The 17,257-nt window shown below is 31.1% G+C and overlaps 2 protein-coding genes across 10 annotated transcripts in view; one reads left to right on the top strand and one right to left on the bottom strand.

Moving 5' to 3' along the window:
• Positions 1-15,188, top strand: part of LOC127716137 (neuronal acetylcholine receptor subunit beta-4-like) — a 57,227-nt gene extending 42,039 nt beyond the window's left edge. The window contains exons 1-5 of one of the 7 annotated variants that reach the window (XM_052222252.1): positions 5,734-6,971; positions 9,095-9,196; positions 9,925-10,059; positions 10,763-10,893; positions 14,162-15,188. In XM_052222252.1, the coding sequence (XP_052078212.1) occupies positions 5,765-6,971; positions 9,095-9,196; positions 9,925-9,950 (1,335 nt within the window). In that variant the 5' untranslated portion in view covers positions 5,734-5,764 and the 3' untranslated portion in view covers positions 9,951-10,059; positions 10,763-10,893; positions 14,162-15,188. Of the gene's footprint in view, positions 1-5,132; positions 5,283-5,733; positions 6,972-9,094; positions 9,197-9,924; positions 10,060-10,762; positions 10,894-14,161 lie in introns of those variants that run through there. The other 6 variants (XM_052222254.1, XM_052222251.1, XM_052222253.1 and 3 more) reach the window with 6 other exon arrangements.
• LOC127716148 (uncharacterized) overlaps positions 1-17,257 on the bottom strand; it is a 551,146-nt gene that overhangs the window by 474,390 nt on the left and 59,499 nt on the right. The window lies entirely within an intron of this gene.

The following is a 17,257-nucleotide window of genomic DNA, read 5'->3' as shown; positions in this document are numbered from 1 at the left end:
GAGAAGCAGCAAATACCAAACTTATTTTGTCTTGACTTAGGAACCAGCCACCTCCAACCATATTTGAATCACAACATCCATACTCTAAATTCCATGGTTTAGATGTCAGTGTTATTATAAACAACCTGTTTTTAAAAGATAACAATTAATAAGCATTAAAATAATTACTTTTTTACTTTCTTTCTTAATTTTTTATAAAGTGAATTCTTCATCTCTGACAAAACCTGTAGTCGGGAAGTGTTTACATTGTTTGGAGCAGACCTGGTGTAATTAAAAATGTAATTGTAATTAGCTGTAATTAATTATAATTTTGAAAGTAATTTAATGTAATGTGTAATTGAGCATATTTTCAATTACATGTAATTGAAAGTAATGAACTACATTGCCTTTTAGACATGTAATTATGAATTACTTTTCAATTACTTTGAATTACATTTGAATAATTGCTGGGAAATTTTGAAAATTTTTGGCTTTTCTGATGCAACTTGTAAATTTTATTTTTTCCTATATTTAGTATACACTTTGTACTTTGATTTTATTAATCATTATAGGATGTATAACAATCTTTATTTGTATTTCATTTTTTTCACATTTTCAAATAAAAATCTGAAAATTAAAGACAATACCAATTTATTTACATACAATTTGTAAAGACATGTTTGTTGTTCTAACAATTAACAATAATCTTAACCTCAGGTAATTCCTTTAACTTAACTAATTATGAAGTACAAGTTTGTCTCTTGATTAAAATGCCAAAGGGATTTTTTTTAACCATCATATGTATATGTTAAAATCTGTACTGATGGATATTATTTAAACACTTTCTACAAAATTTTAAATACAGCAGTCAAAACATACAAGAATGGGGTCAAATACACTTGACAAAATACAAGACTGGAAAATGCTACCATTACTTCTTCTGTAATAAATGAAAGCTTTAAAGTTGCTTCAAATTTCACATGAGTTACATAAGAAAACCTTTAAAATCTAAATTTATATTTTTAGTAGAAACCTGAAATTGTAATAAATGTTTTGAAGAATATTTTTTTTATATTAATCCGGATCTATTTTTCCCATAAAAATAAGATATTCAATAAAAAAATTAGCATTAAAAATCGAACGGTGATCAAATGTAACAACGACTTTAAAAATTTGAAACTATATTTTGTAAAAGAAATCTTGTACAAATAATTTCACTGTTTAAAAGAGCATGTATATATATAAAAGTTTCATTCTATTCTTGCCGGATGATATTTTTATGATTTTATTCTAAATGATGTAGCTTTTGTATGTCTTTTGACAAAAGAAATTGAAATGTAATTAATTAAATTGGTAATGTAATTGTAACATGTGTAATGTAATTAATTACATTTGAAAATCAATGTAATTGTGATGTTATTAATTACATTTAAAAAGCAATGTAATTGAAATGTAATTAAATACTTTTGCATGAAATTGACCCCAGGTCTGGTTTGGAGTCATATTACACTTAAAATTTATATAGATAAAAATTGAAACAATAATATATTCAATTGAAAGTGACAAGTTCGTCGATAATACTAGCTTATATTATCTATTAATAAACATGTATTGAGGTTTTTGATTTTTGGCCCAGTTTTCAAGTTGGTCCAAATCGGGGTTCAAAATTAGACTGTGTTTGATTTCAACATAAATTGAATACATATATATATATATATATAGATATGTGGTTCTTTGGAATGCTGAATCTAAACCTGTATTCAAATTTTAGATTTTTGGGCCCAGTTTTCAAGTTGGTCCAAATCAGAATCCAAAATTAAACTTTGTTTGATTTAAACAAAACATGAATTTAATGGTTTCTTTGAAATACTGAATCTAACCATGTATTTAGATTTTGGAATTTGGGCTCCTTTATTAAATTGGGCCACATTGAAGTCCAAAGGGTCCTAAATTAGACTATTATTTTATTTCATCAACAATTGAATTATCTGGGTTGTTTGATATGCTGATTCTAACCAAGTACTTAGATTTTGGATATTGGACCATAATAGGTAAATGTCCAATTTCAGAATCCAAATTCAGAGCTGTCTTAAGCTTTAATGTTGTGTCCATACTTGCCTCAAGTGTTGCGGGGTTCGAACTCTGCGGTCGTATCAAGCTTTAGATTAGCGGAGCATTTTATTTTTTGTGTAAAGACATCATTATTTAGAAAATGCTGCAATTAAAAAAAGAAAAGCGAATTTAAAGGAACAAAGTATTCTAGTTTTTTATGGAGTCTAAATTTCATTTATGAACAGTAAAATTCTGTTTTATAAAAAAAATAGTACATTTCAGGAGAAATACTGTAGGCTTAATTAGATTCAAAAGTTTAGATACATAAGATAATATTTATGTCACAGTTATGTTGGATTGCTGTTAAATTTCCAGTTGCTAATAAAATGCATTTGTCTGACTCCGAGTCGACTCGCACCTACTCCTACTTTTGTAAAGAAAGATATTTCCATAATAAAGTAAAATACGTAACAATACATGAGAATCCAGTAATTATTTGAGGAGATATGAAACAGTAAACAAAAGCACATCATAGAAAATAAATGACAGAGAGTTATCTTCGTACATTTTGTGAATCAATAAAGATCACATATGTGTCGTTCAATCATACCAAAATGAAAAAGATGAAAATGTGAACTCCCGTAAAGTGAAGCATTATTTTCTCTATGTATTCCAACTGTGGATGAGGATTGTTTACTTCAAAAATTGATTTATAACAATAATAAAGGCCTCTCCAAAGTATTATATTGTTTCAATGACACCAAAGTGAAATTCAGTTTGGTTCTGATTGAACGTATATATGTTCAAATAGTGTGATCCCATAAATGTTTTACTGAGAAACGTTGACGCGACATTTACCACCTGACCTGCTCAATAGGAGGATCCTTCATGAAGGACCCGTAACGAAGATTGTTAAATTTCATTCTTGTAGTATCAAACGTTGAGACTCTTTTGTTGAAGAAAATACTGGAAGACAGAGATTATAACAAATTCATTAGGAAACCAACTGTGAATTAAAGCAAACATATAGAGGTAGAAATTTTGCTGTACACATTTCATTCATTAGACATGTAGGACTTAAGCAGATTTTAGTTTTAATAGTGTACAACATACAATAGATAGTTCAAAGCCAAACAGTATTTTTCATTTCATACGACTGAATTGTATACTACAGTTTTTCACAGGGAATAAGGTACTTTTTTCAAAATGCTTTTTTTTCCCTAGGTAGTTTTCAAATTCCACACTGCGATGTAAAAGAAAGTATGAAAATGCCTAGCTTAGACAGACACTTCCGTTTAAATTCCATTTGGGTACTTGCTGGGTCTGGGTGGATTTCTTAAGTAGATATACCACTATATTATAGGACTCCAGTTTAGTAAAATATGTGAATTTTAAAAAAAATTCCCCAAAATTGGTGTAGCTAAATAGTGGACTACTCCCCTTGAAGGGATCCAGTTGTCGTTTATACTATAGACTGCGTATATGTATACGAGAGAGAGAGAGAGAGAGAGAGAGAGAGAGAGAGAGAGAGAAAATCAATACAAGAATACTGGAGTTTGTACGCAAACAACTGCCTTAAATGCAACAGTTAAAGTTCCGTAACTGTACATGTAGAACGATAAACCAAAAAGAAAAAAAGAAAATAGGGAGCTTCCTATCACCAATTCCCACAATAATGTAAAGTTTGAAGGAAACCATATCAGGAAAACTGGAGTTTGTGCAGGATTTGAGCAAAATTATCTTAAATATAAGGGTCAAGATTCCGTTACTCTGGAATAACAAGTAAAAAAATTGAAAAAACAATCGAAAGGGAGCTTTCTCCTGTCAATTCTATTGTTGTGTTAAAGAAAAAAAAATTGTGAAAGAGAACTTGAGTTATCGTACGAAGTGTGTACGGACGGACAGACGGGCATTGGTATATCATAATACGTCCCGTCTCCGACGTAAAGGTGGATAAGGTTAGGTTAGGTATTTAATTGTATGACGGTCACGAGTTTGGAAAATTAACATACAAAATACTTACTGTACGCATGCTGTTTTTGCTCTGCATATGTTGTTAACTTTCTGGGTACAATAATTCAATAAACTATATCATTCTTTTTTCGTAAATCTTATCATAGTTTTTGTTAAAACCCATGGCCATTACCTCACTAGATGAAGTCGAGTGAGATTGTCGAGGGGTTTCTTGAAAAAAAAACTATGTTATAATTTACGATACACCGAAAAATTATTCCAAAAAATATGAATTATCTGTCTTAAAAATTTGATATTTAATTTAAATGTTTCCTTTTAATAAAAAAACATTTTGATTGGAATCATTTGAAAAAACTCCCTTTTCTAGCGTTACAGATAAAACCTCGCCCTTCTTTCACAAAAAAAAGCACGGACTTCCTGAACGGCTGGAACACCAGTTAGACAAGATTCTTCGAAAGAAATTATTTTTGAATATTTCTTTAATAAATCTGAGGGAATTAATTTCACAAATATCGTAACTAGATTTTGAATGAACCATCACATGTTTTGATTTATACATTTGTATCAAAAGCGGTAAATTAATGAAAACAATGAAACATATGCTGCGTACAGATAGGTCTAAAAATTGAAGCTTCATTTAAAGTAAACAGTTTATTTTTACAATCTATTCTATAATTATTGCAACCTCATTCAAGTCACGATGACAGCAGTGTATTACACATTATTTTTTTATCTATTTCCTTCCTATCTAATCTAACATTTTCAACATATAAACCTAAAAACACAATTTGTTATTAGGCGTTATAAGATAATTTCAATAACTTAATATCTATAATAAACAAAATTATTTTTTCTTGGCAACCCAAACTAACTTTGTCATGTTTGTTGTTTCGATTGCAACCCTATGCATATCGGTTGGATCAAATGGACAGGTTACCCTAGTGGCCCCATGCCGATTCTATTGTTCCTATGCAGCCGTCCCTGGCTAGTCTCCGGCTTGTTTTGTTATGTTTCTGTCGAACATCAGAACAAAATTATGGTATAATTGTGAAAATTAACCCTATTTTTAAATATAAACGGAGAACATATTTGATTGTAAACCATATGTTTAAAGTACACACTCTTGGGTTGTTTCATAGATAATCATAGTAGTGTTTGTTCACGCTACGTCGTCAAGAGATACTGAACGTCATTAAATAGTCCAACAATGAATGTAATAAAAATGAAAGTGAAAGAAACATAATTTGGTTTCGATTTATAGATTCTACTGGAGTTTCGTAAGTTTTCAATTTATATTTTTATTTCTGACATAATTTTCTTTAGAAAATACGAGAAGCATGTTCATGAACTTAAACCTACATGATTTCCTATCTGGCGATCGATGCAGTAATTGCTACAAGTAGGTTTAGTTTGTTTGCATTTGACACGTGATTTCAACAAATACAAAGAATCCTTTTTCTATAAATCAATGGCTTTCTTTTTCAAAACAAACTGTCTGTCATAATAGGTATCCAACAAAATCTTGTATGATCTAATCGTTTCTTTTTTATAATGGTATACTATAGAACAATCAATAAAAAAGTAATGAATAATTTAATGTATGGCACTTTTCCAAACTTTTTGTCAACTAAAATCACGGAGTTTAAAATCATGTACAATTGTATTCTTTTAATGTTTAAATCGCCTATATTAAATATTTTAATTTTTTGTTTTCTTTAAAATTGTGTACAGTTTTGAAATAATTATAAACTGAACTGAAATGAATTTAATTCTATTTCATCTTATCTGTTTATGTAATGTTATGTTAACTGTCTATAGCGTAAACGTTGAAAGCCTTTTCTTGAAGGACATACTGGACAACAGAGATTTTAATAAATATATAAGGACGCCGACTGTTAATAAAAGCGAACCAATACAGGTAGAGATTGAAATTGCGCTATACACAGTTCATTCATTAGACATGAAGAACCAAATCCTGACAACTTCACTTGGTATAAAGATGTCATGGACAGATGAATTTTTGACGTGGAATAAGAGTGTCTACGGAGAAACGAATGCAATAACAGCTCCAATATCAAAGATATGGACGCCTGATGTGTTGCTTACAAATTATGCAGATAAATCCAATATTTTTGAAGATAATGATAAACGTGTTTATATCTACAATAATGGGATGGTGGAACGGCGTGATGTTATTGAAGTTAAAACATATTGCGTTGTAGATCCAACAAGATATCCGTTTGAAACTGAAACCTGTACATTAAATTTTAGAACCCAAAATCTTGATAACAAGGAACTGATATTAAGCATTGGATTGCCATCTAATTTCCTGAATCTATTTAAATCAAATGGTGAGTGGCATATATCTAAACCTGACAAAATAAGAAATTATACAACAATAGAAAATGTAATTGGAAGAAACTTCTCTGTAGTGATCTTACACATAGAAATGGATCGCAGACAAACATATTACGTATGGAAATTCCTTGCTCCAACTGTTGCTATTACATTTATAAATATTGTTACTTTTTGGCTTCCAGTGGAAAGCGGTGCCAAAGTCACGTTATCAACATTTGTTATATTGGGTTTTACAGCAATGATTGAGTTATTTAACGAATCTCTACCAAGCAGTTCTGACAAACCCTCTTACTTTGGAAGGTTATTGTGGTGGTTACTGGGTATAAGCGGAATCATTCTCATATTGAATGTCATTATAATTGCAATTTTCTACCGCAAATGTGGTTTATGTACAAGACGTTGCTCCATATGCCGCAGTAACAAGAAAGGTGATATTACGAATGAAGATCAGGAAAAAAATGCGTTGCAAAAACACACAATTTGTTCTTCGGGAATTTGTTCACCGTGCTGTTCTGAAAAAGAAGATGACATAGGGGAAACAGAACTAAAGTATGTAAAATCGCAAGAAGAATCAACACATCAACAGAGTTCAAATCCGGAAAATGTTTGTATGTTAATATATAATGTTTAAGTAACTTAAGGTATACTAGTTGGTGACATTTCCTTCAGTCGCCAGAAATTAGCGATGACATGTCGGTTTATATCTCTTATCTCAAATTGAGAATGGAAATGGGGAATGTGTCAAAGAGACAACAACTCGCCCGAAAAGCAGAAAACAGCACCAAGGCTACAATAGGTCTTCAACACAGCGGAGGCGGGCTTCAGCTGGCCCCTAAACAAAAAAGTGTACTAGTTCAGTGAAAATGGAAGTCATACTAAACTCCGAAACATGTAAATGAACAATAACTAAAAAAACATTCAAGACCAACAAAGGTCAGAGGCTCCTGACTTGAGACAGGTGCGAAAATGCGGTGGGGTTAAACATGTTTTGTGAGATGTCCACCCTCCACTATACCTCTAGCAAATGTAGAATAAACAAACACACAGCAATACGCACAGTAAAACTCAGTTTAAGGTAGATGGGGTGTCTAAATTATAATCCATAGAATTTTTTAATAATTTGCCAAAATGTAGGTTATATCATGCTTTTTAAAAAATAATTATAAAAAGTATGGGTCACGGGGCTTATTTTCACGCTACAGGTTGTGCAAAATTGACAGATTTTGTATAGATTATGCATGGAAAACTCAATTTTCTGCCATAAAACGAAAACTACACCATAGAATTTTGAGATAAAATATGTGAAGATAGCTCTAATAGTATGCTTTCAGATAAGAAAAAGAAAAAATGGGGTCACGGGACCCGTTTTCTTGCTACATAATAAAATAGGTAAATTCCTAACACATTCTATTGTAAAAGTAACTTTATCTGAATTATCTGCCCTTACATTTGAGTTGCCTCCCCTTATGTGGCAAAGTTGGAAAAAATAGAATCAAACAAAAGTATTCTGTCTTTTTTGTAAAATACAACCATAAATATGATAAAATAGGTCATTTTCTATATTGAAATGAAAATTCTTACACATGAATTACCTACTACTCTCAAAATTTGCACCTTTTATTAAAGATCTAGACCGATTGTTTTCTGGTATTTCAAAATCCAAGATGGAGGAAGACACCCTATCTACCTTAAAAGAAGTCCGAGTCCGATGTCAGAATAGGTAACAGAAGAAACTAAGCAAAATGACAATGATATATAAATTAACAAAGGACTAAGTGTTGTTAAATTGATCAATTAGATGAAATTAAGACCGTTCTTCACAAAGTTGGCCATAAACTGTGAATCATATCTGTATAGGAACAAGTCTGCTATTAACAGGGCTCATTTGTTGACCATAGGAATAACTTTGACCCGTCGATAGACTTTATTGCCTAAATGTACATTACTGTTGTCAAGGAGAAAATTTAGGGCATTACACATCTCATCACACCTCCAGTAAGTACACCTATCACATTTACCTTTCTCATTGCAGAAAATAAATTTGAAATCAGATTTATCAAACGACAATTTAATTATATAGGATTGTGTGGAAGTGTAGAATAAAAAGAGTGGAAAAGTCAAAAGTGTCCACCGAATCAAAAGGACATCCCAAGAATTTTTTACATTCCAAAAAAATGGTGAATTCCACTATTATTCTATTTCTTATTATAAAAATTAATTATGTTTTTTTATAATAGTTAAGGAACTCGTTAAAAGTACCGACAAATTTGTAGTAGAACACTAACTAGAGGCCGAGATGAAACGATATTTTACGGGTTTTTTTTGTGTAGTTTAACCAATACATAGTGATAACCTTCAAATGTTCAGAGGAGGCCTTTAGCTGAGCTTTATTAGTGAAATCATTGCATGTTTGACCCCGTCACAATCTATATGTTCTTATTCCAAGTCAGGAGCCTATAATTAAAAAGTTGTCATCGTATGCTGTCTGCAATATTAGTTTTTCGTTTTTGTCATATATTGTTTATTCATGATTGTACATGCATACAACTTATTCTTATGTCTCGTTCCGTTTCTGTGGTCATTAAATCCAATATATATAATTCCTGATTTTAAATGTTAATGTCATTAATACTGCAATTATCGTCTGCAAATTTGCTATCGGATAAAGACAATCCGAATGAAAAAATTATTACAAACAAAGTATTTTCTAAACCAAGAAATTATTTGACAGGCTTTTCTGGAATAGAAGAGGACATACAGGAAACAGAACTAAAGTCTGTACAATCGCAAGAAGACACAACCAATCAACCGAGTTCCAGTCAGGAAAATGTTGGTATGTTCATTCATATTTTGAAATAGCTGAAATCATACTATTTGAAACTCTTAGTATAACCTCGCTAAAAATCTGGTTTCTTTTAGAACGCGAGGTCTCGACTTTAATATTCAATCAAACCAATTGAAATATTTTTTATGAATTCTTCCTGTTTAAATCCAAGGTGAACTGGTATATCCACAAAAACCAACAATCAATTATTCTTATAATAACATTAAGCATTTTATCTAGTTTCTGTCACAGTTTGATTAACAAATGTGACCGAATGAACATTTTTATTGAAACAAAATAAACATCGCTCTATCAGCTCACTTATGCTTCATGCGCTTTATGATTTTGTGTTGATTCTTTATCAATATGACGATTTGCTAAACCTCTGGTCCAAATATCGAAAGATAACTAGGAGCCAAAGTTGTCATTCAACTGTCAACGAGTGAAAAATATATTTGTCTGTTATACCTGATTTCCTAGTCTGTTCCTAATTCCTTCCTGTTCTTTACAATTTCGCGTATTGTCCTTGGATTAAAATTGAAAATTTAAGTTTTTTTTATATTTAAGCAATTCTTCTGTTTGAATGCCCTTGTACCGGGTATCAGTATAGCAGATGCACTTTGTTTTGTGTTCCCCATTGCTGTTACTGCTATTGTTTTGGCTCTTGTTTTTAGTAGACTTTTGCCTTGTTTTTAAGATTGCCATTACAACACAATGTATTTTACTTTTATTTACAGCAGATTTTGATCTGATTTGCCTATAGCATCTATACATGTAGCATCTACAGTATCGACAGTCGGTTATATAAAACAAAAGAGAGAAAAGATACAAAGGGGACATGCAAAAATTCGTATAACCTAGACAACACAATGGTAAAAAAATATCTATCGATAAAGTCAGGAATTAAATCATGCGAAAAACAGGAGAGTTTTATGTATAACAATATAAATCGGTTATTACATGCCTTTCAATGTCGTGTTGAATTAAAATAGTTAAGAGCATCTATTTAAAGATAAACAAGTCTATATTCCTTATAGGTATATAAACTGTCAGTCAACATATCGTTTAAGTACAAACCACAAATTTGTCCTGCATTATGTTCTGTAGTAAAAAAAAAATAGCAGAAGTACATGTCCGTGGCAAAATTGTATCGCTATGTTTTCTTATGTAAAGAAAACGATATATTTTATTGAAAATGCTGTATTTTGTAATTACAATATTTTGTATTGTAATGAAAAGTTTATATGTTTATATGAGGTATCAGTTTGGCTAACTGCTGAGCGTAGAAAACATTTTTTAAAACATCTTTCAAAATTCCTGATTGTTCTTCGAACAATTTTTTTTTAGATTAAAGTTACATATACATAGTTGGTGAGAAAAAAAATAGTTTTAAGAATTTATCCGGGATGTAGAATTGTATCTCTCATGTTCGGCACAACGGTAACTATACATCTGTTGTTTGGAATAATACTTTTGCTACATACGAAATCATTGTCAGGTTTTATTTTTATCCAATTATGTTGTATTGTCTCTTTAAATACTTCTTTCTCTTAAGAAATAATATTTCTTTGTCAGTGTGGCTATTTACAGCATGGCGTATGATACAATCGAATAGTACGGAAGAATAGAGAATGTAGACAAATCATCATTATTGAAAATGGAATTACTCAGTATAACGAAAGAAACATGTATTATGGACTTGACAGGTGATAATACAGTGCAATATTGATAGGGAAAACCAAAATATATCAATTCGCAGTCAAACTCAGTGGTTTCGTCCATTTAATTCCTAAATTTAATAACACTTATTGTTACCTTGAACAGTGTTTGCATGAAGTAATTAAGGATTCTCTAATTATACTGGCGAAATTTCCCAAAAGGGAACTTCTTTTAAATAAATGCAACAGTAACAGCAATTATGTCCTTTTTTACATTTAGATATTTCAAAGAAGATCAAAGCAAAACTTCACGTCAAAAGAGACTTTTTTTCTTTTCTCTTTTTGAACGGCGATGTTCCTTTGTTACTTTCTTACTGTGTATATTTTCCTAACTAATTCACTATGCCCGTGGCTGAAGTGACGTTTTAAATTACAATGACCGAAATCTATGAATAATTGGTTATTTATAAAATGCATATGAAACGAGTTTCTGGTTATTATGATATTGTTGATGAAATTATTGAACCAATGAATGCATTTGTTTAACCCCGCCACATTCTGAATGTGCCTGTCCGAAATCAAAGGCATAGAATTCGGTGGTTGTCGTGTTGTATATCATAATTGTTTTTCGTTTATTGTATTGTAGACAAATTAGGCCGTTAGATTTCTCCTTTGAATTGCTTTATATTTGTCATTTCGAAAGTCTATTCCTGTTTTATAGTACAACTTAGCCATTGAAGTAAAACATTTTCAACTTATTTTAAATTTGTATCATGTGATTTAAGTCAGGGGTTCGTTACAATACATTACGTAGCACCTTTGCTAAATTCTTTCATAGTTACAAAGATTTGGTTTTGAAATGTGGCTGCACCTTTAAAACAGGATAACACTTCCTTAAAATTAGGGTAATGTAGTTTATAAATCACGTATTTTACAATCCTTGTAAACCTTTTGTTCCTCTGAATACACGTATTATCAAAAGATATAATTTAATACTATAATACATGTTTGAATATAATTTTCATCAGTACTAGACTTTTTTTGTTTTTGACTTAAATTTAAAGTTAAACTTAAACCTAACTAATTATGGATTGCTTTACAAACTTATGTTCCTTCTTCCTGTCAAGATTATGTACGTATGTTTTGGCACAAGGCCATGCTTTTCTCGGATTGATTATGACGTCTTTACACTAAATCAATTTGATGTGCATTTAGCGAAATTTTTTGTCTTGGAGAACATGATTTATTTTGTAGATGTTATTATCTTTTAACTATTTTTTGGAGGGTTCAGCGCTCGCTAAAATGTTTTCCCCGCCAAATTCTGAATGTGCCTGTCCAAAGTAGGCAGCCTGGAATGCAGTGGTTGTCGTTGGTTTCTGTCCTTATATCTTTTTTCGTTTATTGTTTTGTCATAAATCAAGCCGTTGATTTTGTTTGTTTGAATCGTTTGACTTTTTTGTCATTTCGGGTCCTGTTGTAGGTGACTGTATATGGTATGAGTTTTTCTCATTGTTAAAGGCCTAACATTGACCTATTTTTGCTTTAATCCACGTCATTTGAAGTTTAATTGATAGTTTTCATATTGGCAACCATACCCGTCTCCTCAATGTATATCATGTACGAAATGTCAGTGTCAGCGATCATAATATATCTAATCCATCTCACCTGTCGTGAATAAATGCCGATTTGTCTTGTTTGTTTGGAATTGATGATGCCATATTATCGTAATTGTTCTAAAATGAAAAAAGGTATCGCTTTTCTTTGAGAAAAAGTACGCCATAAATAGGTTTTTCGAAAAAAAAACATTGCTATTCAGCTGATATTCTATATGAAAAATATCACACTTATATAAGAAAATACAAATATAACCTGCTAGGAATTAGCACAATTCATGAAAAGTTATACTGACGATTTTGTCCTGTTTAATACGTCTCTGTTTAAAAAAAACCACATTATTTAGCAAACAATCTTCTTTTATACTTAGGGAAACATTCGTCTGTGGTTTTCTAACACTGATCTTGTTTACAATAGAAAACATCGCTACTTCACATAAGAAACAGTTTTCTCGATTCACACTCTCCATAGACTAAATATATATCATTCCTTCGGTTAAAAATTTGTATCTCATTTTTGAAATATTTATTTCATTGCAATGACAGCTAGACCTTCTGACTGTATGGTAAAAAGTTATCACAGTTTATTCTTTTTATTATTTCTAATTATGCTTTAATTATTTTAGCCTTCTATCGTAATTTCTGCCTCTAGTTAAGTTTGTCTAGTTTTAAAGCAATACGAATAAACTCGTAAAACTTGAAACTATACCAGGAAAAAATAAATTCGGCCGTCAATATCTTTAAATTCTGCAATGCAAGTAAATGCGAGGCTTACAGTTATCTGCGCTTCATCTTACCTCTTAACTCTTAACTTACTCATAAAATAAACGTCGAGGCTTTTTTCCTCTAGGAACCCCGGGATCTTTGCTGTAGGCCAAATGTAAACACAGCACAGACTGACGAACTTGACCTTGCTCTGGTATTTATTATAGTTTACCGGAAGTAAGAATTCAAAGCAGGAAGAAAAGCATAACGTCAAACGCTGACAGAAATATAGGAGTCCTCGACTCAAAATGCTTATAATAATAATCTATTGTGACTAAACCAATATATACAAGTCAATTCTTCCAGTTAAGAACTCGGATTCACGCATAGAATATTGTTATTGAACTAATACGTAAAAACAATCCCGGTCCAGTGTCTCATACTAGTACAACATATGTTATATGATCGGTATCTACATGTCTTCATTCTAAAAATGCATGTGATAGCTGATCTAGACATCGTTACCGTTCTTTGAATAAATGCCACCGCATGTTTGTATTTCAAAGAATGTATTCCTAATTACGCAAGCTTATTTCCATATTAAAGCTGCATGGTCGTTTAACTTATTCTTTTGTCTCACATATGTTACATATGTATCATATGTAATTCCTTTCCTGACTTAATCTCACTGAAAATGAGCTTTCTTCATAATACAAATTATTGAAAGATTTGTCATTACTTTTTCAGGAAATGGGATCCAAAAAAGGTTTCCCTCCTCTCTTGTTTTTCCCTACAGGAATGTAGAAAGCAGGTGACAGTAGAACTTAAGACACTAATTTATAGACTTATTGTATAGTATAGTATAGGAGAAACTTATAAAGATATGGAAATAGCAGATAAAAAATCGTCTAATTTGAAATGTAATAAAATTCTGACATATTTTAAGATTTGTTATTCAAAGGTAACCAAATATATGTTTTATAAATATTGTGTTTCAGATGATACCAGGAATTTAATAGTAGATAAGAAAAACAGGAAAAAAGAAGACAACTTAGATGAAACAAAGAAAAACGAAATAAAGAAAAAAAGAAGGAAACAAAAGGCTTCAAATTATGATAAAATATGTTATGTTCTGATGGTTTTAGCATATGGAAGTGTGTATACTTTTTTCTGTTATAAACGTTTTGCTGACAGGGAAAATGAAAATTTTGCATAAAAGAACTAAAACTTTCATTGCACAGAAGAACACAGCCTACATTGTTATTTTACATTATACAAATATGACGGTGTACGGATTTTATTTTTCATTGTACAAATGTGTCAGTGTAAGTTAACGTTTTTATAATGTACATATTTGACGGTGTCAGGTAGTTTGTTTACATTGTCGTGATTTATTATTATTATTAAATATTCACTACCTAATTTCACAACATAAAATATTCTTTCTGTTATTTAAAAGATTCAGATCTATGAGATAAATAAAGGACGTTCAGATGTCAAAAACTGATGTTACAAGTTTCCACCGTCGTTTGGCTTAATTTCCCTTAACGATCATCTTTGCTTTGTGAAAGGACATCTAAGAGCTATACAAAATCATTCATTTTACTAGTTTTTAATTTCATTCAATGAAACAAACCATTATTAGAAATCACAGTCTTTTCGTAAGGAGCAACATTCACAGTAAACCAATAAGCATTATCTTGAAGTATTACATTAATTAATTACATTAAATACCAAGTTGGCAAGTGTTTCCTCAATATTGTATATCGGCTTTGGCGGAGACAAAAAAAACTGTATATAATAAAAGAAACAACCCAGCAGTTTCCGACTACAGCATATTCCTACTAAACGTGTTCTATCACGGATTTTACAAAGAACAAATCAAAGAATAAAAACAAAATACGACTCCTAAATGTAACGTCTCTATTGGAAGTAATTTAGAGAACACATGTCATAATATTATTACTATTGTTACACATGTGATATATATCTCAGTGATCAATAAAGTTGCAGGTTGCATTATGATACCATTGTTACAATCATTAAACATGGCAACAAGAGACTTTGATTGACTGATACGTTATGGACATTTCCTCTCAAACCACTGAAAACGAGCAAAGTGTCACCAACAGAACATGAATATTATTATTTCGTACAAAGACTGTTACTTAATTTGCGAAACTGATTTCTATTCTACTGTCGATCTGAATTTCAAGATGCTCAATATCTAAACAGAGTATATATAAGATGTGAAAGAAAAAACATGTATATAAATTTCTTCGTTTCTACAACTGAAAAATTTCATTGATATTATGCAAGAATAAGTGATATTTCTGAGGCTTAACATCAGACAGGATTTTTTTTTGAAATTCAAGATGACCTCCAACTCTGAACATAGATTAAGTAATGGATCAAATAGAAAAAATACCTGCAAACTGATTCTTTTTTTAACCTTTCAATTTCCAACTGTCTACATGGACGCATGACAAACATTATCACATCATCTATTTTAAGAACATCACATCCGTCACTCAAATCAAAGGGGATTTAAATTTTTTGATATATCGGCGATGGTTTCTTTACAGATGTTTTGAAACATTACAAGAACTGTGTGAACCTGCATACAAGAATGTTTTTAGTTAAACAAACAAAAGAAAGAATGCAGGCTTTTGGTTTTACTTTTTTTAATTTGTTATTTTGTAAATGAATAAATCCGATTTATATACTGGAATCGAAAGTGATTATCATTAGAGCATACTGATGAAAACATATATATTATGATGTACAGGACCAAACGACAACCACTGAATTACAGGCTCCTCACGTAGGACAGGCACATACATAGTGTGGAGGGGTTAAACATGTTTGCAAGCGCCCAACCATCCCTTTAACATGGCTATTTTTTCTCTGATATGTAATTGTGAATTTTTTTCCTGATTAGATTCGTTTTTTGTCAATGTAATGTTATCGGAACATCATAATAGCAAACTAATGGAAATAAAAATGATTTGTCGGATATACAAGACCTTTCGCGCAAAAAACAAAGGCTCATTATACAGTGTGTAAATTGAATACTGTGGATTCATTATTATTCGTTGGATACCAATTTTCGTGGATTTCGTGGGTACAGGGAAACCACGAATTTAATGTTCAACGAATTGTAAATTTGCTGTATGATTTTATGCAAACTTTTGGAAAACCACGAAATCAAATATCCACGAATATGCAAGTTTTCCTCAATTCACGAAAATTGGTACCAGCGAAAATAAATGAATCCATAGTAGTCTGGAACAATGGAAATGTAACACTTCTTATGATAAAGGTAATAAAAATCAATGGTTTGTTTACGTCGGTAACAATACTTATTAAGGTATTTCGAAACCACAATGGTACATTTTTTTATAAATATAGTGACGGAATTAAAAACGCAACACACATTTTGGTAATTTTATTTTTATCAAATCATGATTTATCTTCATATAACCACTTTTCATGCTTACCATACTTCTTTCTGTTTAGAAAAGTTCGATACATGACTTACCCAAGGTGAATAAACATATCGCATTATTGACAACCTACGAATTTCTTAAAGTGATATTTGAAACCCATGAATGATTCTTGAAGGGTTTTCTTTCTTCGTGAAAAATTTTTTTTCAACCATACCAACACTTAAGTCAGTAAAAACTGTTTCATTTCCATATTGCCGAGACTTAGCAAGGAAAATCTGATAGACAATTTCACATCAGAAACTCCTCTTACTTTCCTAACAACAACGGTACAGGTAGACGGGATTTGTTGAGGACCACCCATTCATGTCCAGATCAATATGTAGTGACAACACTACGTCAATTTTTTTTTATTACGCAACGTCATTTGCAAAACATGTTTACGGCCGTAACGACTACTGTTAATCAAGTCGTCGAATGCCATGGCAGACAGATTCACGCCATAGATCTTTACCATATCCTGAAATGCCAAAGAATCGACTGCAGAAAAACATTTTAAGCCCTACATTTTAAACCGCACAATTGCAAAAACACACTGTAATGGATGGGACAGAAGTCAAATCAGAATTGACAAAACAAAACATGCCC

Source organism: Mytilus californianus, unplaced genomic scaffold (assembly GCF_021869535.1).
Source record: "Mytilus californianus isolate M0D057914Y unplaced genomic scaffold, xbMytCali1.0.p SCAF_9, whole genome shotgun sequence".
Taxonomy (NCBI): Eukaryota; Metazoa; Mollusca; class Bivalvia; order Mytilida; family Mytilidae; genus Mytilus; species Mytilus californianus.
Note: the sequence above shows the minus strand (reverse complement) of the source record. Positions and strands in the feature narration are given on the sequence as shown.